General features: G+C 39.3%; 1 protein-coding gene across 2 annotated transcripts in view; it reads right to left on the reverse strand.

The window, feature by feature from the left end:
• Kdm5 (Lysine demethylase 5) overlaps positions 1 to 21,315 on the reverse strand; it is a 79,971-nt gene that overhangs the window by 45,460 nt on the left and 13,196 nt on the right. The window contains exons 3-5 of one of the 2 annotated variants that reach the window (XM_071676136.1): positions 12,996 to 13,156; positions 10,509 to 10,691; positions 3,780 to 3,920 (exon numbers count right to left, since the gene is read on the reverse strand). In XM_071676136.1, coding sequence (XP_071532237.1) covers positions 3,780 to 3,920; positions 10,509 to 10,691; positions 12,996 to 13,156 — 485 coding nt within the window. The remainder of the gene's footprint in view (positions 1 to 3,779; positions 3,921 to 10,508; positions 10,692 to 12,995; positions 13,157 to 21,315) is intronic. The other variant, XM_071676137.1, reaches the window with a different exon arrangement.

Raw genomic sequence — 21,315 nt, forward strand, 5'->3', positions numbered from 1 at the left:
TTTACTCAGCTTTGTTTCCACGACTTCAAAGTCAGGTGCACCTTCCTTAATGCAATCCTACTCAGCTACGTTTTTTGCATTCCAAAGTTCCTCTTGGCTATTTGACTCCATGTCAAATATAGCCTTACCTGTTTGTCCCTTTTTTCATTATCATTTTGCTTTGTCGTCTCCCGCGTTTGCGAGGTAGCGCAAGGAAACAGACGAAAGAAATGGCCCAACCCACCCCCATACACATGTATATACATACACGTCCCTTTTTGTTTTGATTTTAATCGCTAACCCTTCTCCTTTCATTACCAAACCTGTGTCTGGCAATTCTAGTTTCCAGTGGCTTTTCAATGAGCATTTCTTCTTCCCCCTTGATTCTTTACCTGGTGTACAATCTTTCACACCAAAAATAACCATAATCAGATTTCCATCAATCAACCTCCTACTTTAATTGTTCTAATTTTGGTGCTATCCACTTTTCAGCAAATTTCTTTAGTGTTGAAAGTCAACCTTGGTGTTTCTGACACAAGCACTAGTACTGTCAGCTCTGCACTTTTATAAAAATTTCATAAACTTTGCTAATATTTTCTTGATTTCTCCATCATAAACATTGCACAATATTCTTTGTACAACTTAACTTAATTCTGTGTATCACTGTAAGACCTCTGACCTATGTTCCACAACAATCTTCATGCCATGTCTGCTGATAAGCTGTCAAAATTGCACCTTCTACACCTCACTTCCCACTATTGCATATAGATTCCTTAGATGTTTTAGTTCTTCCCTTTACAAGAAGAGCCTCTAAAACATCTTGAAAAGGTCAATCAGACATTATTTGGTTTTTCATGAGTTCAACTTCTTTCCTCGGCACATGTACACATTGAATCCTCTCAACTTATTCATAATTACCCCTGCAACAATTTCTATGAAGGAGTCCTAGTTATATCCAGAACCTTTCTAAAGGCTTCTGCAGCCCAAGGATGTGCTGCTTCTAGTAGCAGGGGAATATAGACCCCTTTGGAAATAGAAGTTCCTTGATCAGACTGTACTCTCAAAGATACAGCCTTTCCCTACTCATGGTGTAACCTCAAGCAGAAAGAGTTTCGTAACATCAATCCCCTCCACTAAACTGAAGTTTTGTTCATACCTAATGACTATACTTCTAACCCCTAAATTCCTCTCTTATCTAAGGAAATCTTTCATTTTTTCAACTTAATCCCTCAGTATCTGTGGCTCAACCACTAACAGTGTTCACTTCTGACCTCGTTTCTTAATAATTTCGAAAAATATCTCCAAACTACTAATGTCTGGCGATTCAAGCAATGTCTCTCCCCTATGTTTTCCTCTAATGGACACACTTACAATCATCTGATTCTGGTGCTTTCCCCATATTTGATTCTATTTCTAAAGGTCTTAAATTAATCCCACAAAATTGGAAAACATCAGTAAAATATTGTGAAAAAATCTATCCAGGAAGCATATTGAATACTCAGTTGTTTGTGCTGCGTTTTGGTTGCATTTAATATTTACAAACAAACTTCTCTATACAGTAGTAATACATTTATTCCATCTTCCTATGTCACACACAAACACTTCTTTTACAGCATGGACATCCTTAAGTATACAATGTTCTGAAGTTCTGATATAGTAAGGTTGATAACACTATGAGCATTTGATTTGAACTGGTCTTCCAACTCCCATGAATTGGCACAATCAGATTTAATATCCATACATCATTCAGGAGCTCCTTCAAACTTTGTTCCGTCCTTCCCCTTACTTGTAAATAATAGGCCTGCGGGAATAAATAAATCTATCTATCTATCCCATTAGGGGGGTGGCCACAGCAAAAGTGTTCACTTATCCTTGTTTCCAACATGCCTCCAGCACAGACACCACTCCAGAAATTAATATCCTCTAAAAATCTTCAATATCAGTATGTACCTGCACCAGTGTGTGCGTGAAGTAAAGCCAGCAGTGAAACTGTCTAACCCGCCAAACTCATGACATAGTCTACCAAGGCTCACCTTTCTCACTGCATTTTACAACAATGATTTTCAGCTTAGTACTTACCAATATACTTTTGCTTTCCTTTAACTGCTTTCTGCTAGCTTGGTGATGTCTGCACTCTTTAGATGACACTGGGACGGGATGACATTTTTCTAACGAGTCCATTATCAATGAGAGTAGCCGCTGACAAACACAGCTAGGAACTCCGATAATGTTAAGAAAGGCAATACAGGTTGAGCATCCCTAATCAGAAAAACCAAAATCCAATACATTTTGAGCAGCAACATGACGTTTCAAGTGAAAAATTCCACACCTAAACACATTATTTTTTCACTGTATTTCTTATCTTTTTACTGTTAAGTACTTATGTGAGAATAAGTGTAAGAAAATGACTGCTAATCAGTAGCATATAAATTCAAGGTCAGGAACAAAGATGATTCCAAACAACCACAGATTGTCCACATGGGCAACTGAGGTTGCAACACCTTAGCTTTCTGATGGTTCAGTGTTACACAAACTTTGTTTCACGACAAAATTATCCAAAATATTGCATAAATTACCTTCAGGCTATCTGTATAGTGTATATGAAACATAAATCAACTTTGCGTTTAGACTTGGGTCCTATCCCCAAGATATCTCATTATGCATATGCAAATATTCCAAAATCCAAAACACTTCTGGTCTAAGGCATTTTGGTTAAGGGATACTCAACCTGTAATAAAAGCTTGAAGAGCACCACCTCAAGTGGCCAAATTATTACTAGCTGTGAAAGTTGTATTCAAAAGTCCTATGGTTAATATCTGCACTTCTGATGGACAACTGGTAGTTATCAGATCTTGACGAATCCTGAGGGGTAGTCCTGTTCCATAAAAAGCACTAAAGTGGCTCTCATGTGTGTGTGGACGTGTTCAACCATCAGCCAGTGGATGAAATCAGATATCCTCTCCAGCAGTTTTGAAATACCACACCAACAGTCATCATAAATTTTCTCAACACACAGACATCTACGTAAATCATAATTCTGAGGTCAAACACACACCCTACTAGCTCGTGGTAGTGGGATCAACATTGGCTCAAGACAAAAGAATATGTAATTAGAACGCACTCGATTAGCGCCATGCAGCAATGAGGCAGCTTGACTTCTTGGTCAATCAAACAAACGGTCTATCAGTCTGGATGAAAATGTTGTAATGTTCATGCTCAGATCAAATGAAATTCGAAAAGGAGGGAAGTGAACTGCTTAAAGTTCACTTTACTGCTAATTTTTTTTTTTACAATTTCTATACATTATATACATTCCTGTTATTGTTTATTATTATATATCTATATCAGTTAAATTACAAGAATAAACATCAAAATAATAACAGCTTCGATGTTAACTTTTTAATCTATTACAAAAAATAATGAACGAAAGTAGCTTCATAATACAACGTTGCAACACTCGTGACTGTGCATCCCAGCACCATCAATCTCAAGGGATTTAATGTCATGGTTAAGTGTAATCAAACCTCTTTAATCTCCTCAACCAAAACTTGAGGAATTAGAATTCATTTTTTAACAAATGGGAGGAGGTTTGTGTCATGCAACACCCTTCATATAACTCAAAACTGTGATCAATCAATCTAAGCAACAGTCCAAGCTTTATGAAGTTACACTAAATCACTGTCACTACAGCATCGAAAGGGTACTCTGATCAAATCAAGATAAGGGGTATCAAATCAATCAGTAAATGAACTTGGACAAAACTAAGATTAGGGAGGATAAATCTTAGACGTGTTGCTTACCGGGTCATGATCAGAATAATCAACTTTCTTGCCACGAGTCTTTCCTGTATCCTCAGGTGAGGCCTTGTCAAACCCAGCCATCTTAGGTCCAGCACCATAAAACTGTAGCCTCTTAAGTTCCTTGCTGCCTTTACCATCTTCCTACAAAACAAGAATGCATCTTTCACGGATTGGTTTCTTAGGTGTATGAATTCACCATAAACCTTGTTTCCTTAAAATATGTTGAAGGATAGGCAATGTCTGAATTACTCTCAAAACACCATAAAAACATTTTATGCATGTGGTTCTTATTCATGTGTGTTCTTATTTAATCAAATGAACAAACTCAATTTTGTGTTTACACACTATGGTTCATCCTTTCTTGTTTTACAGAACACCTTTTGACATCTTAAACATTTTCTCTTCATGTGATTCTATACAATATCTGAAACTAATGCTCATTCAGAACACCAGTTTCAAGGTTTTTTAAGTGTGAACTGTTGCCTTTGCTGGAGACGATGAGTGATTAAAAGTTCATCTTAATTTCTCTTCTATTCTATATCTCGGGTTCCTTTTCCCTTCAGGAACTCCCTCAAAATGGTGGCCACGGAAAAAGTCTTCATATTTGGTGAATTCCAGTGCTGCTTTCTAGCCTTCAGTGCCTCACCCGTAACAAGCCAAAGTCAAAGGAAAACTCTAGTGCAGTGTTTTCAGGGGATCCTCCTTAATGTTCCTTCCGACTACTTCTACTTAAAGTGTCTAAACACAAAACTATTTATTAACTGACACTCTTAAGTACAGGTGATCCTCGGTTAACATATCAGATGCATTCTAAAAACTTGTTACTACAAGTAAAACTAATATAAATGAATCCAACTGTACCTTAATTTTAAAGAATGGTGGGAATATATAATGGAGATATATTTTTGGACACATTCTCATATATGTGCTGTTCTGTTTGTTGCTTGCCATATTGTTTATGTACATCTAACAAGATGCATGGTCAGATGACTGCTATGTGAATGCCAAACATTTGTACTTGTAGGTAATTCATAAAGTAGAATATCCAAAAGCATGTTTAAGAAAGGTAGTATCTTACAATTAATCACTAAGAAGAAGTATGGTGTACATTAATATCAATCAAAAAACTACAGCACAATGTTATGAAAACTTTGTGCAGAGCTTGTACAATGATCTTAGTTTCAATACAATAAGCTGCACAAAGAAAATCAGCAGGACATTCATAGGGCACTGAAGTGAAATGAATGAAATACTAACGGAGTGTGCACTACCATAATTCCAAAATTTTTCAAGTAAAATGTATCAAAAAGGTTTTTGTAATGTAAATATCTGAGAAAATGGGTTGGAGAAGAGTATAGAACATATCCTAATTAGTAATGCTTTTAACCAGTATGGAGAGAGAGAGGGAATATCATCCTATCATCACCATATAATAGTATTTTGTATGATGTACAGTTCACTCATCATATACCAATCTTAATAATCTTGTAAATTCAGCAGACCCTGTATCAATGAGGAAGAAATATTGAAGAGATATGTTTTTGGGATTATATCTGTATCAAGTTTGAAAGGTACCAGTTTCAGATTTTAATCTATACATGATCAAATTGAATGGTGCTGTTGTTTTTTGGCTTCCCGGTTAACTGCATCACAGTTAATCAGGAGTTTACTGTACCTCTTTGAACAGCATGGGGAGAATTCTACACTGTCTGGGCCCTATTTCTTGGACTTGATTCACCTCTGCCAAGACCGAGCCACCAGGTATCATGAGGGTCAGTGATGGCTGCTTAATGAGCTATCACTTCTGTGGTTAAGTTGAACTTCTTTGATGCAGGTAGCTGTATTTTTTTTGTGCCTAACTCACATGTGAACTGCTAGCATTCTATCCACAAATACAAAATCTCTTGTCACAAACAACACTTGACAAACACTTAACTTGCACATCTTGCTCTTCCTAATTCTATATTTTTCTGCAGTGAGTGCTATGCACTAGCTCTACCTTTTGGCAGAATAATAGGATTGGACTGGATTATAAAATTTTGGCTTATAAGCCAAGCATGGGAGCATCTATGGTTATTCAGCACTCTGCAAAATGGTATAAGCAATAGACAGTAGTAGTAGGAAGGAATATTAGACAGGAGCATTAGGTGGAAACATTAGGTATAAGTAGTAGGCAGACACATTAACTGAAAGAATTAAGTAGAAGTGGTGGTTTGAAAGACTAGGTAGACACATTAGTTAATAGTGGTCACATGGAACATTAAGTAGGAACCTCTGAAAATACTGCACAAGAGTGGCCTGCTGTGAGAGACTAAAAGCTAAGAAGCAGCAATGGAGTTCACCAGTTATGGAGATTTTTGCCATGACCATCCCTCACGATAGTGTTCCCAAAGGGAAGAGGCATCAAAGATATGAATAGATAAATAGATAGAAAGATAAAGAAGGGATAGTACACAATTGGTCATCATATGAATTCTATATTGTTAATAAAAGAGCTTTGGTAAGTAATCATATGTTGTTGAGCATTATATGTAAGACACGGGAGTGTGTCATAAGGACTGAATTCTAGCAAACCATAATGTTTGTCAGCAAGGCAGAAACACCACACTGTCACCTGGGACATGCTAAGGAACTTGACAGCTCACATAGTGTTAACTAAGCGTCACTAGCCCTTACAATACCCAGGCAGTACTTCCTCCCTACTTAATGTTTGCCTGCAACCTTCTACCCACACTTGGGTGAGTATCTATGTGTGGATAAACTAATACAAGATTGCTTTAATTTCTCATTAACATAAACTTGTTTACAATACTGTCATACTTTCACAGCAAAACTAGATATATAATGTACTTTTTCCTATCTATCATACAGCTTTTCCCAATTTCAGAAGTCAGCACCAATCCAAAAACATACTTTCACAATACTTCAAGACTAACAAGGGTATCAAAGAGAGAAGAGTAAAATCTATCATTGTGCCCAGTCCTTAACTAACTTAATACTAAGAAATTCTGGTTATTTCATAAGGACTCTGATTACTTTGATCAAGAGGACCCATTACCTAATCAAAATAATACAAACATTAAAGGAAAGGATAATAAGACAATTATATTTATTTGTAATTGTCCTGGAATCCCATTCTTGAAATGGTCCAAGAATTACTCCAAGACTAATTTCCATGGGCTTCTGCAGCTGCAAGGCTGTCACTTCCAGTAATAGGAAAATGACAGAGTCCTTCAAGGAAAAAATGTTCTGTATCATCAACTGATGACGATACAGCCCTGCTAAAAGAGACTCCACTTGTGGTGGTACCTAATGCAGGTAAAGTCTGGTAACACTAGACAATGGATTTAAAACTTGTACACTTAGAATATATTCAAACTTTTTTAAAGAGGAAATTTTCAGTAATCCAAAAAATGTTCCTGCTTATTCCATGTGTGATGGTGGGAATGTTGATATGAAACAATTACCATCCAACTACTATTCTAGGACCCTGACTCACCAATAAAAGCTCCTCCACTGTGACAACTATATCTAATGAATGCAGCTGGTTAGTGATATAAGGCATACTCTAAAATACTTTGAAAAGTTATGAACAACAAGCTTTCAGAAAAAATGGTGAGCTTACCTGCATATGCAGCCTGTGAAACAAGTTATCTATGAATCCAGACCAACTTATCTACTTCATAACTGCAGCAAGAAACTGACTTGAACCCTCACTCTCTTAACTTATCCTAAATTTTTTAATGAAGCAAATGCTAACTGCTCTCTTTCATCTGAGATCCAAACATACACCAATTTACATCTTTAATACCTGAAAGTAAGAATATGATTGGCAGACAATGTTTGATGAGTTTATGGTATTCATGAATGTGGAGGAAAGATATGATATTGTGTAAGAAAGTTAAAGAGCTATTTGTGGAGAACTATCACTAACACTACCACTTTTTGTGTAAAATTAAGTCTTCAGACTCTATGTACACAAAACCACGAAGGATAATCAAACTTACATTATAATGATATAGTTTCACTCGCCTCAAAAAAAAAAAAAAAAAAGAAATTCCTGAATGGAGCTGTGTAGAGTTAATTTTTTCTCCTTCATACTAGTTCGCCATTTCGCACTTTAGCAAGGTAGCACGAGGAACAGACTAAGAAAAGCCAAATTTGCTCACATCCATTCTCAAACTGTAATGTGTAATGCACCAAAACCACAGCCCTCTATCTACCACCAGGCCCTAAAGACATTTCTGTGGTCTTCATATGATCTGCTTCAGTCCTCTGACAGCAAGTCACCCTCTGTATACCATATTGCTCCAACCTGTACACCATATCGCTCTAATGCCCCCTATCCTGTGTAAACTTTTCACCCTGTTGCATGTTCAGCCCCAGAGCACTCAAAATCTCTTTCATTACACCCTTCCATCACCAATCTGGTTTCCCCTCTTCTCCTTGCCACTCCACTTGATACATATATCCAATTCATCAACCTCTCCTCACTCATTCTCTCCATATATCCAGATGATTTCAGCAAACCCTCTTCAGCTCTTTTAACTTTTAATCTATAAAAGTGAAATGTAAGTACTGTCCCCTTATATAAAGGCAAGGGGGGACAAGTGGTATGTTCAGAATATCTGACTAGTGAGGAGCAATGTGGTGTGTGAACCATGTGTTTGCTTTAAAGAATTTGTTTGAGAAATACTTGGAAAATTCAACTGCAAGTGGCATTTATGGATCTGGAGGAATTGTACGAGACCTTGCGGGATGTGGTATGACTATATGGGTAACTGGAGAGATAATGAATGTAATGTGGATCTTTACCTCCAGAGTAAGGTATGTGAGTAAGAAAGAAGTAAGGTTAATGATTACTTCCCAAAGAATAAGATGTCACAATGGATGTCTAATCTGTTTATAGATCGGTTGATGAGAAAGGTAGAGGTAAGGGTCTTAAAAAGGGCATGTCTATGATATGCACAAGGAAGATGTTAATCAGCCGTTTGCACATGAAATGGCTCCAGTGAAACATGCCAGCAGGTGACGAGTTTGGAAGAGTGTGAAAGGAGAAAGCTGGGAGTAAAGAACAAAAGTAAGGTAATGAGGTACAGCAGCTGAATGAGGCAAGATGGTTTGAGTGTAAATTTGAATGGTGAGTACCTGGAGGAAGTGCAGAGCTTCTGGTATATCATAACTGACATGGTAGTGGATGGAACGACAGGGGCTGAATTAAGTTACAGGCCGGAAGAGGAGAGCATTATGGAGTGTTGAAAGAGAGGTTAGTACCTGTTAGGGAAAAGAAGTATATGTTTGAAGGTACAATAATCCCAACAGTGTATCGTATGGATACGAGTCTTGATCCCTGAATGTTAAAGAAAGGAACATGGTGGATATAATGGAAATGAAATGCCAGATGGATATATGTGCTGTTAGGTAGGCTGAATGAAAAGAATAAGTGTAAGGAAGAAGTATGATAACAAACCAGCCTGATTGAGTGGGCTTACAATGATCTGCTGAAATATTTCAAAAATTTGGAAAGGATTGGTAAAGATACTTAGACAAAGATCTTTATGTAAGAAGTGAAAGTTTAAAAGGGGAGGAGACCAGAAAGGAATTGAGATATCAGGGCCAGAACATTTAGGATAGCATGCACAGGATGAAAATGATGTGTCAACCAGGGCAAATGAAGCAGTAAAAGTAAACCACTTTCTCATAACTAGTGAACCTGAGTTCCACTTCTTAGCCTTTAGACTAAAGCCTCACCTTTAACAGGCCACTGGCAGAGGGCAAATTTAGTGCAGTGTTTCCAGAGGCTCCTACCTAATGTTCATATGGATTACTCCTACTTAATTTGTCTACCTAATGTTCTTGTCTGAATATGACAAAACACAAAATCATACCTGGTTCATAATCTTTATCCTATTGCAACTCAAAACTGATGAAAAAAAATCAAGTGATTTACTCTACAAAGAAAGGCAATCAGGCAAAAAAAAAAAAGGCAAGCACACTTTTGGGGACTTTTCTTTCATTATTTCCCATTTAAGTGGGGATATATTACATGAGTGACAAAGAAAGGAATATAAAATTTACAAGATGAGACACCAAAGGAGTGGCTGATAAATCAAAGGATTGTGTGTTAATGAGGTTTGGGCAAGTCAAAGCAATGGGTGTCTGTGGGGAATGACAACTAAATAAAATTAACCAAATACAAAATGCAATGAAAATATAAATAAACACGTGAATATGCGACTATGTACGTATGATGCAAATTTGAGGAAATGTGGTACGACAAAGATTGTCAAAACAGCATCTACATGAACCCCTTGCTTTATTATAGCAAGGAACAGTAGTACACATCAAATCAATGACAAGTCTTTGGAATCCTAAAGGCAATAAATTATATTTTTTCAAGGAGTAATCCTTTCCTTTCTACTGAATCTGTCATTCAATTCGTACAATAATTTCAGGAATTAGTTTCAATAGCATATAATGCTTACTTGGGAGGAGTTTGAAAGCAGCAGCATCTACAGAGTATAAGTATGAAAGGAATTACGTAAGCAGATAAAATATTATGTTTGTCATCTCAGGTAATTAATAAGCAAAATACCCCTACTACATTATGCAGTAATTTCAGAATATCCTGGTGAATTAGAAAACTTAACACTCATGCACAATACTTCCATCAATAAAATAACATCTATAGTCTCAAGTTAATATCAAACACAACTGCACTGTACTTACCTCATCATCTGAGCCAAAACCAACTTTAGCCTCAGCTTTGGCATCTACAGAATCTGGATGACGACGAGAACGACGGCCATTTTTCTCACTATCAGGGATCTTGCCAGCCATACGACTTGGAATCTTGTGTGGTTTATAGTCCTTATCATCAATTTCTATATCTTCCTCCTTAATTTCTGTCTTCTGCAAAGGAAAACACAAAACTAACACAACTACACCCAAATGCTTTTCGTGAGATGTTCTGTTTAAAACACCTCAAGATAGAGCTTCTCCAGAGTTACAAACACTAAAGTGGGTACATCAGTCAAGGAAATTACATATGTATTAATACATACAAAGTACAAAAATATTTTCTTGTGAAATCATTCCCAAATAACGTTTGAGAAACAAACTCTTTAAATATCTAGCAGAAAGTAACCATAGTAACCATTATAGGCATTTTCCATCACCAAGAATGCACAGAAGAACTTGATCTCAGTGCCCCAAAAACCATCACTTCAATTTTTAGTGTACATTCATCAACCCCTAAGGTCATGCATTCTCAGTCCCAATGGAAAATACGTAGCTTGACGGAAGACCCAGATGATATGGAGGAATTATCATAATCTATATCAATTGGTGAGGAAATACAAGAATTACCAGTGAAATGTAAAGGAAAAAGAGACTCAGTGTACAATCTTAGTGTGACTGAGGAGTGATGGGTGTGCTTGGTGTCTAATCTGGAAAGGGCATATATATAGGACAAGTAAGGAGAGGCTGACTAAGAGGGTATATATCAGCGCCTGAACCTTCAGAATGGTATGAAGTGTGCATGGGATAGAATTGGAGGAATGTGGTACACAGGGCAAATTTCTTGAAAGAACTGTCAATGGAGTGAACTAAAGCACAGGCAGCACTCAGGGGAAACCAAGTAAAGGAATGTGGGGCTTAACTGAGGTTAGGGGGATTTGGTTTTGATGTATTAAGCAAGACACAGAGAAGGGATATGAGAATATGAGGCTGTTCTTTGTTCCTCACAATACCTTGCTCAAGAAACACAATATAAGTATAACAAAATAGAAGAGGGAGAACAATTTCAGGAATATAATTATGCAATAATATATGACTCTGGTAACAAATGAATGTAGAGGGCTGGAAATGGCTTCATTTGCTGACACTCATTTTCTAGCTACCATGTACAAACAATTCAACAAAAGAAAACAGAGACTCATATCAACAATCACACCCCCACAGACCTTTCCATGGTTTCTACCATTTGCTTCAATGCCCTGATTCAGCCCACTGACACTACATCAAGTGCTGCTGACCCTTGTAAACCATATCACTCCAATTCACTCTTATCCTTTGCATGCCGTGCACCCTCCTGCATGTTCAGGCCCTAAGTTTTGATAGCACCTTTGACTCCACAAATCTCTTATTTTAAGCAAATTATAACTTCCTTACATTTTCCACGTTACATACAATTCAATCTAAAATAGGGATCCAAGATCATACCCTGCTAATAAATTAGGAACTCCTAATACATCTTATTTCTGTATTATTATGTCACTAGGTCTCCCAAATACCTACCCCAACCTACCTCACTCTCATACACCTGTCATCTTAAGCCGCCAACTACTTTATCAACAAGTCTACAATACTGTTCCTCCCTTATCAAGTCTTCCTATTCTAATAACTCTACTAACTCTGCATACATTTCTTCAATTATCTAACTCAATCTGCTTCAATGTGACCAGTTTTTCTATGGTTATAATATGTTTTCATTAAAATATAAAGTCATAATCTTTCACTTCATTATTCATTATACTTTTCATGCTTCTCTTCTCCCTGGTGTCTTGGCCTCTATTCTATCATTAATGAATGTACTGTTCATATACTCAAACTTCTGTAAATTCTGCCATCTTCACCAAATGAACAGTTCATGTACTTAAACTTCTGTAAATGATCTGCTTTCCGTAATCAATAAAACACAGAAGACACATGCTTCAAACATGTACCAACACTATATGGATGAATTTACATAAAAAAAGGAAGGGAAAAGGTTAATGACCAAAATAAATATAGTGTGTGCAGCTTTCAAAGAAATTTGAATGAAAGATTAAACAGACAATGAAGTATGCTTCCCAAATTACAACTTACAGATAAATAAGAATATCAAAACCTACTCTCAATTGCTGCTTAAAGGTATCTTCCTTGTGACCAATAACCTGAGGTAATCTTATCATCTATGAAATGGGGACAGAGGTGAAAGTTTGTCAAAGCCAGCTGACAGACTTAAAAGAATGCTGTAAACACTTCAATATCTTAACACTAAAATTTTTAAAGTCTGGCCAGTTGAATGAAGTGGAACAGTGATTGATATACATTCCATGTTTAACATTCTGCTGTTTTCTGTGCTTCTAAGGATAAGGACAACCAATCTACTATTGCATCTATGCACTCTAAATTACATACTATGTTCATAACAATACATTTATGTGGACTTACTGTAGGAGGCAAAGATTTGCCCTTGTTGAAGATGTCATAAGGCTGGAGAATTCGCTCATAATGAGCTTTCAATAATGTTCCGAGGTTCTTGTTGGCTGGATATCCCATGCGTGAAGCGATTTTATTCCATTTACGCTCTTTTGTGACTTGTTCATTTCCACCTGCGTTCATTAAAATGGATAACATAATCCTTTAATGAGTGTAAAAAGATTACTTGCTCTGAAACACACACACACAAACATATATGTATATATATATATATATATATATATATATATATATATATATATATATATGGTGTGGGAGGCAAGTTGTTAGAAGCAGTGAAAAGTTTTTATCGAGGATGTAAGGCATGTGTACGTGTAGGAAGAGAGGAAAGTGATTGGTTCTCAGTGAATGTAGGTTTGCGGCAGGGGTGTGTGATGTCTCCATGGTTGTTTAATTTGTTTATGGATGGGGTTGTTAGGGAGGTAAATGCAAGAGTCCTGGAAAGAGGGGCAAGTATGAAGTCTGTTGGGGATGAGAGAGCTTGGGAAGTGAGTCAGTTGTTGTTCGCTGATGATACAGCGCTGGTGGCTGATTCATGTGAGAAACTGCAGAAGCTGGTGACTGAGTTTGGTAAAGTGTGTGGAAGAAGAAAGTTAAGAGTAAATGTGAATAAGAGCAAGGTTATTAGGTACAGTAGGGTTGAGGGTCAAGTCAATTGGGAGGTGAGTTTGAATGGAGAAAAACTGGAGGAAGTGAAGTGTTTTAGATATCTGGGAGTGGATCTGTCAGCGGATGGAACCATGGAAGCGGAAGTGGATCATAGGGTGGGGGAGGGGGCGAAAATTTTGGGAGCCTTGAAAAATGTGTGGAAGTTGAGAACATTATCTCGGAAAGCAAAAATGGGTATGTTTGAAGGAATAGTGGTTCCAACAATGTTGTATGGTTGCGAGGCGTGGGCTATGGATAGAGTTGTGCGCAGGAGGATGGATGTGCTGGAAATGAGATGTTTGAGGACAATGTGTGGTGTGAGGTGGTTTGATCGAGTAAGTAACGTAAGGGTAAGAGAGATGTGTGGAAATAAAAAGAGCGTGGTTGAGAGAGCAGAAGAGGGTGTTTTGAAATGGTTTGGGCACATGGAGAGAATGAGTGAGGAAAGATTGACCAAGAGGATATATGTGTCGGAGGTGGAGGGAACGAGGAGAAGAGGGAGACCAAATTGGAGGTGGAAAGATGGAGTGAAAAAGATTTTGTGTGATCGGGGCCTGAACATGCAGGAGGGTGAAAGGAGGGCAAGGAATAGAGTGAATTGGAGCGATGTGGTATACAGGGGTTGACGTGCTGTCAGTGGATTGAATCAAGGCCTGTGAAGCGTCTGGGGTAAACCATGGAAAGCTGTGTAGGTATGTATATTTGCGTGTGTGGACGTGTGTATGTACGTGTGTATGGGGGTTGGGCCATTTCTTTCGTCTGTTTCCTCGCGCTACCTCGCAAACGCAGGAGACAGCGACAAAGTATAAAAAAAAAAAAAAAAAAAAAAAAAAATATATATATTATCCCTGGGGATAGGGGATTAAGAATACTTCCCACGTATTCCCTGCGTGTCGTAGAAGGCGACTAAAAGGGGAGGGAGCGGGGGGCTGGAAATCCTCCCCTCTCGTTTTTTTTTTTTAATTTTCCAAAAGAAGGAACAGAGAATTGGGCCAGGTGAGGGTATTCCCTCAAAGGCCCAGTCCTCTGTTCTTAATGCTACCTCGCTAATGCGGGAAATGGCGAATAGTTTAAAAGAAAAGAATATATATATATATATATATATATATTTTTATTTATTTTATCATACTTTGTCGCTGTCTCCCGCGTTTGCGAGGTAGCGCAACGAAACAGACGAAAGAAATGGCCCAACCCCCCCATACACATGCATATACATACGTCCACACACGCAAATATACATACCTACACAGCTTTCCATGGTTTACCCCAGACGCTTCACATGCCTTGATTCAATCCACTGACAGCACGTCAACCCTGGTATACCACATCGCTCCAATTCACTCTATTCCTTGCCCTCCTTTCACCCTCCTGCATGTTCAGGCCCCGATCACACAAAATCTTTTTCACTCCATCTTTCCACCTCCAATTTGGTCTCCCTCTTCTCCTCGTTCCCTCCACCTCCGACACATACATCCTCTTGGTCAATCTTTCCTCACTCATTCTCTCCATGTGCCCAAACCACTTCAAAACACCCTCTTCTGCTCTCTCAACCACGCTCTTTTTATTTCCACACATCTCTCTTACCCTTACGTTACTCACTCGATCAAACCACCTCACACCACACATTGTCCTCAAACATCTCATTTCCAGCACATCCATCCTCCTGCGCACAACTCTATCCATAGCCCACGCCTCGCAACCATACAACATTGTTGGAACCACTATTCCTTCAAACATACCCCTTTTTGCTTTCCGAGATAATGTTCTCGACTTCCACACATTCTTCAAGGCCCCCAGAATTTTCGCCCCCTCCCCCACCCTATGATCCACTTCCGCTTCCATGGTTCCATCCGCTGCCAGATCCACTCCCAGATATCTAAAACACTTCACTTCCTCCAGCTTTTCTCCATTCAAACTCACCTCCCAATTGAATTGACCCTCAACCCTACTGTACCTAATAACCTTGCTCTTATTCACATTTACTCTTAACTTTCTTCTTCCACACACTTTACCAAACTCAGTCACCAGCTTCTGCAGTTTCTCACATGAATCAGCCACCAGCGCTATATCATCAGCGAACAACAACTGACTCACTTCCCAAGCTCTCTCATCCCCAACAGACTTCATACTTGCCCCTCTTTCCAAAACTCTTGCATTTACCTCCCTAACAACCACATCCATAAACAAATTAAACAACCATGGAGACATCACACACCCCTGCCGCAAACCTACATTCACTGAGAACCAATCACTTTCCTCTCTTCCTACACGTACACATGCCTTACATCCTCGATAAAAACTTTTCACTGCTTCTAACAACTTTCCCCCCACACCATATATATATATATATATATATATATATATATATATATATATATATATATATATATATATATATATATATATATCTTTTTTTCTTTTAAACTATTTGCCATTTCCCGCGTTAGCGAGGCAGCATTAAGAACAGAGGACTGGGCTTTATATATATATATATATATATATATATATATATATATATATATATATATATATATATATATATATATATATATATATATTTTTTGCTTTGTCGCTGTCTCCCGCGTTTGCGAGGTAGCGCAAGGAAACAGACGAAAGAAATGGCCCAACCCACCCCCATACACATGCCTTGATTCAATCCACTGACAGCACGTCAACCCCGGTATACCACATCGCTCCAATTCACTCTATTCTTTGCCCTCCTTTCACCCTCCTGCATGTTCAGGCCCCGATCACACAAAATCTTTTTCACTCCATCTTTCCACCTCCAATTTGGTCTCCCTATTCTCCTCGTTCCCTCCACCTCCGACACATATATCCTCTTGGTCAATCTTTTCTCACTCATTCTCTCCATGTGACCAAACCATTTCAAAACACCCTCTTCTGCTCTCTCAACCACGCTCTTTTTATTTCCACACATCTCTCTTACCCTTACGTTACTTACTCGATCAAACCACCTCACACCACACATTGTCCTCAAACATCTCATTTCCAGCACATCCATCCTCCTGCGCACAACTCTATCCATAGTCCACGCCTCGCAACCATACAACATTGTTGGAACCACTATTCCTTCAAACATACCCATTTTTGCTTTCTGAGATAATGTTCTCGACTTCCACACATTCTTCAAGGCTCCCAGAATTTTCGCCCCCTCCCCCACCCTATGATCCACTTCCGCTTCCATGGTTCCATCCGCTGCCAGATCCACTCCCAGATATCTAAAACACTTCACTTCCTCCAGTTTTTCTCCATTCAAACTCACCTCCCAATTGAATTGACCCTCAACCCTACTGTACCTAATAACCTTGCTCTTATTCACATTTACTCTTAACTTTCTTCTTTCACACACTTTACCAAACTCAGTCACCAGCTTCTGCAGTTTCTCACATGAATCAGCCACCAGCGCTGTATCATCAGCGAACAACAACTGACTCACTTCCCAAGCTCTCTCATCCCCAACAGACTTCATACTTGCCCCTCTTTCCAAAACTCTTGCATTCACCTCCCTAACAACCCCCATCCATAAACAAATTAAACAACCATGGAGACATCACACACCCCTGCCGCAAACCTACATTCACTGAGAACCAATCACTTTCCTCTCTTCCTGCACGTACACATGCCTTACATCCTCGATAAAAACTTTTCATTGCTTCTAACAACTTGCCTCCCACACCATATATTCTTAATACCTTCCACAGAGCATCTCTATCAACTCTATCATATGCCTTCTCCAGATCCATAAATGCTACATACAAATCCATTTGTTTTTCTAAGTATTTCTCACATACATTCTTCAAAGCAAACACCTGATCCACACATCCTCTACCACTTCTGAAACCACACTGCTCTTCCCCAATCTGATGCTCTGTACATGCCTTCACCCTCTCAATCAATACCCTCCCATATAATTTGCCAGGAATACTCAACAAACTTATACCTCTGTAATTTGAGCACTCATTCTTATCCCCTTTGCCTTTGTACAATGGCACTATGCACGCATTCCGCCAATCCTCAGGCACCTCACCATGAGTCATACATACATTAAATAACCTTACCAACCAGTCAACAATACAGTCACCCCCTTTTTTAATAAATTCCACTGCAATACCATCCAAACCTGCTGCCTTGCCGGCTTTCATCTTCCGCAAAGCTTTTACTACCTCTTCTCTGTTTACCAACTCATTTTCCCTAACCCTCGCACTTTGCACACCACCTCGACCAAAACACCCTATATCTGCCACTCTATCATCAAACACATTCAACAAACCTTCAAAATACTCACTCCATCTCCTTCTCACATCACCACTACTTGTTATCACCTCCCCATTTGCGCCCTTCACTGAAGTTCCCATTTGCTCCCTTGTCTTACGCACTTTATTTACCTCCTTCCAGAACATCTTTTTATTCTCCCTAAAATTTAATGATACTCTCTCACCCCAACTCTCATTTGCCCTTTTTTTCACCTCTTGCACCTTTCTCTTGACCTCCTGTCTCTTTCTTTTATATGTCTCCCACTCAATTTCATTTTTTCCCTGCAAAAATCGTCCAAATGCCTCTCTCTTCTCTTTCACTAATACTCTTACTTCTTCATCCCACCACTCACTACCCTTTCTAATCAACCCACCTCCCACTCTTCTCATGCCACAAGCATCACTTGCGCAATCCATCACTGATTCCCTAAATACATCCATTCCTCCCCCACTCCCCTTACTTCCATTGTTCTCACCTTTTTCCATTCTGTACATTTCTTTTATTATTTTGCTTTGTCGCTGTCTCCTGCGTTTGCAAGGTAGCGCAAGGAAACAGACGAAAGAAATGGCCCAACCCACCCCCATACACATGTATATACATAAACGTCCACACAAGCAAATATACATACCTATACATCTCAATGTACACATATATATACACACACAGACATATACATATATACACATGTACATAATTCATACTGTCTGCCCCTATTTATTCCCATCGCCACCTCGCCACACATGGAATAACATCCCCCTCCCCCCCTCATGTGTGCGAGGTAGCGCTAGGAAAAGACAACAAAGGCCCCATTCGTTCACACTCAGTCTCTAGCTGTCATGTAATAATGCCCGAAACCACAGCTCCCTTTCCACATCCAGGCCCCACAGAACTTTCCATGGTTTACCCCAAATGCTTCATATGCCCTGATTCAATCCAATGACAGCACGTCGACCCCGGTATACCACATCGATCCAATTCACTCTATTCCTTGCCCTCCTTTCACCCTCCTGCATCTTCAGGCCCCGATCACTCAAAATCTTTTTCACTCCATCTTTCCACCTCCAATTTGGTCTCCCACTTCTCGTTCCCTCCACCTCCGACACATATATCCTCTTGGTCAATCTTTCCTCACTCATTCTCTCCATGTGACCAAACCATTTCAAAACACCCTCTTCTGCTCTCTCAACCACGCTCTTTTTATTTCCACACATCTCTCTTACCATTACATTACTTACTCGATCAAACCACCTCACACCATATATTGTCCTCAAACATCTCATTTCCAACACATCCATCCCCCTCCACCACCCTATCTATAACCGACGCCTCGCAACCATATAACATTGTTGGAGCCACTATTCCACACATATATATATATATATATATATATATATATATATACTTTTTTCTTTTTTGCTTTGCCGCTGTCTCCTGCATTTGCAAGGTAGCGCAAGGAAACAGACGAAAGAAATGGCCCAACCCACCCCCATACACATGTATATACATACGTCCACACACGCAAATATACATACCTACACAGCTTTCCATGGTTCACCCCAGACATCGCACACCCCTGCCGCAAACCTACATTCACTGACAACCAATCACTTTCCTCTCTTCCTACATGTACACATGCCTTACATCCTCGATAAAAACTTTTCACTGCTTCTAACAACTTGCCTCCCACACCATATATTCTTAATACCTTCCACAGAGCATCTCTATCAACTCTATCATATGCCTTCTCCAGATCCATAAATGCCACACACAAATCCATTTGCTTTTCTAAGTATTTCTCACTTACATTCTTCAAAGCAAACACCTTCAAAGCAAACACCTGAGATGCTCTGTGGAAGGTATTAAGAATATATGGTGTGGGAGGCAAGTTGTTAGAAGCAGTGAAAAGTTTTTATCGAGGATGTAAAGCATGTGTACATGTAGGAAGAGAGGAAAGTGATTGGTTCTCAGTGAATGTAGGTTTGCGGCAGGGGTGTGTGATGTCTCCATGGTTGTTTAATTTGTTTATGGATGGGGTTGTTAGGGAGGTAAATGCAAGAGTTTTGGAAAGAGGGGCAAGTATGAAGTCTGTTGGGGATGAGAGAGCTTGGGAAGTGAGTCAGTTGTTGTTCGCTGATGATACAGCGCTGGTGGCTGATTCATGTGAGAAACTGCAGAAGCTGGTGACTGAGTTTGGTAAAGTGTGTGAAAGAAGAAAGTTAAGAGTAAATGTGAATAAGAGCAAGGTAATTAGGTACAGTAGGGTTGAGGGTCAAGTCAATTGGGAGGTAAGTTTGAATGGAGAAAAACTGGAGGAAGTAAAGTGTTTTAGATATCTGGGAGTGGATCTGGCAGCGGATGGAACCATGGAAGCGGAAGTAGATCATAGGGTGGGGGAGGGGGCGAAAATCCTGGGAGCCTTGAAGAATGTGTGGAAGTCGAGACCATTATCTCGGAAAGCAAAAATGGGTATGTTTGAAGGAATATTGGTTCCAACAATGTTGTATGGTTGCGAGGCGTGGGCTATGGATAGAGTTGTGCGCAGGAGGATGGATGTGCTGGAAATGAGATGTTTGAGGACAATGTGTGGTGTGAGGTGGTTTGATCGAGTAAGTAACGTAAGGGTAAGAGAGATGTGTGGAAATAAAAAGAGCATGGTTGAGAGAGCAGAAGAGGGTGTTTTGAAATGGTTTGGGCACATGGAGAGAATGAGTGAGGAAAGATTGACCAAGAGGATATATGTGTCGGAGGTGGAGGGAACGAGGAGAAGAGGGAGACCAAATTGGAGGTGGAAAGATGGAGTGAAAAAGATTTTGTGTGATCGGGGCCTGAACATGCAGGAGGGTGAAAGGAGGGCAAGGAATAGAGTGAATTGGAGCGATGTGGTATACAGGGGTTGACGTGCTGTCAGTGGATTGAATCAAGGCCTGTGAAGCGTCTGGGGTAAACCATGGAAAGCTGTGTAGGTATGTATATTTGCGTGTGTGGACGTGTGTATGTACGTGTGTATGGGGGTTGGGCCATTTCTTTCGTCTGTTTCCTCGCGCTACCTCGCAAACGCAGGAGACAGCGACAAAGTATAAAAAAAAAAAAAAAAAAAAAAAAAAATATATATATTATCCCTGGGGATAGGGGATTAAGAATACTTCCCACGTATTCCCTGCGTGTCGTAGAAGGCGACTAAAAGGGGAGGGAGCGGGGGGCTGGAAATCCTCCCCTCTCGTTTTTTTTTTTAATTTTCCAAAAGAAGGAACAGAGAATTGGGCCAGGTGAGGGTATTCCCTCAAAGGCCCAGTCCTCTGTTCTTAATGCTACCTCGCTAATGCGGGAAATGGCGAATAGTTTAAAAGAA

The sequence above is a fragment of the Panulirus ornatus genome, chromosome 22 (genome assembly GCF_036320965.1).
Source record: "Panulirus ornatus isolate Po-2019 chromosome 22, ASM3632096v1, whole genome shotgun sequence".
Lineage (NCBI taxonomy): Eukaryota > Metazoa > Arthropoda > Malacostraca > Decapoda > Palinuridae > Panulirus > Panulirus ornatus.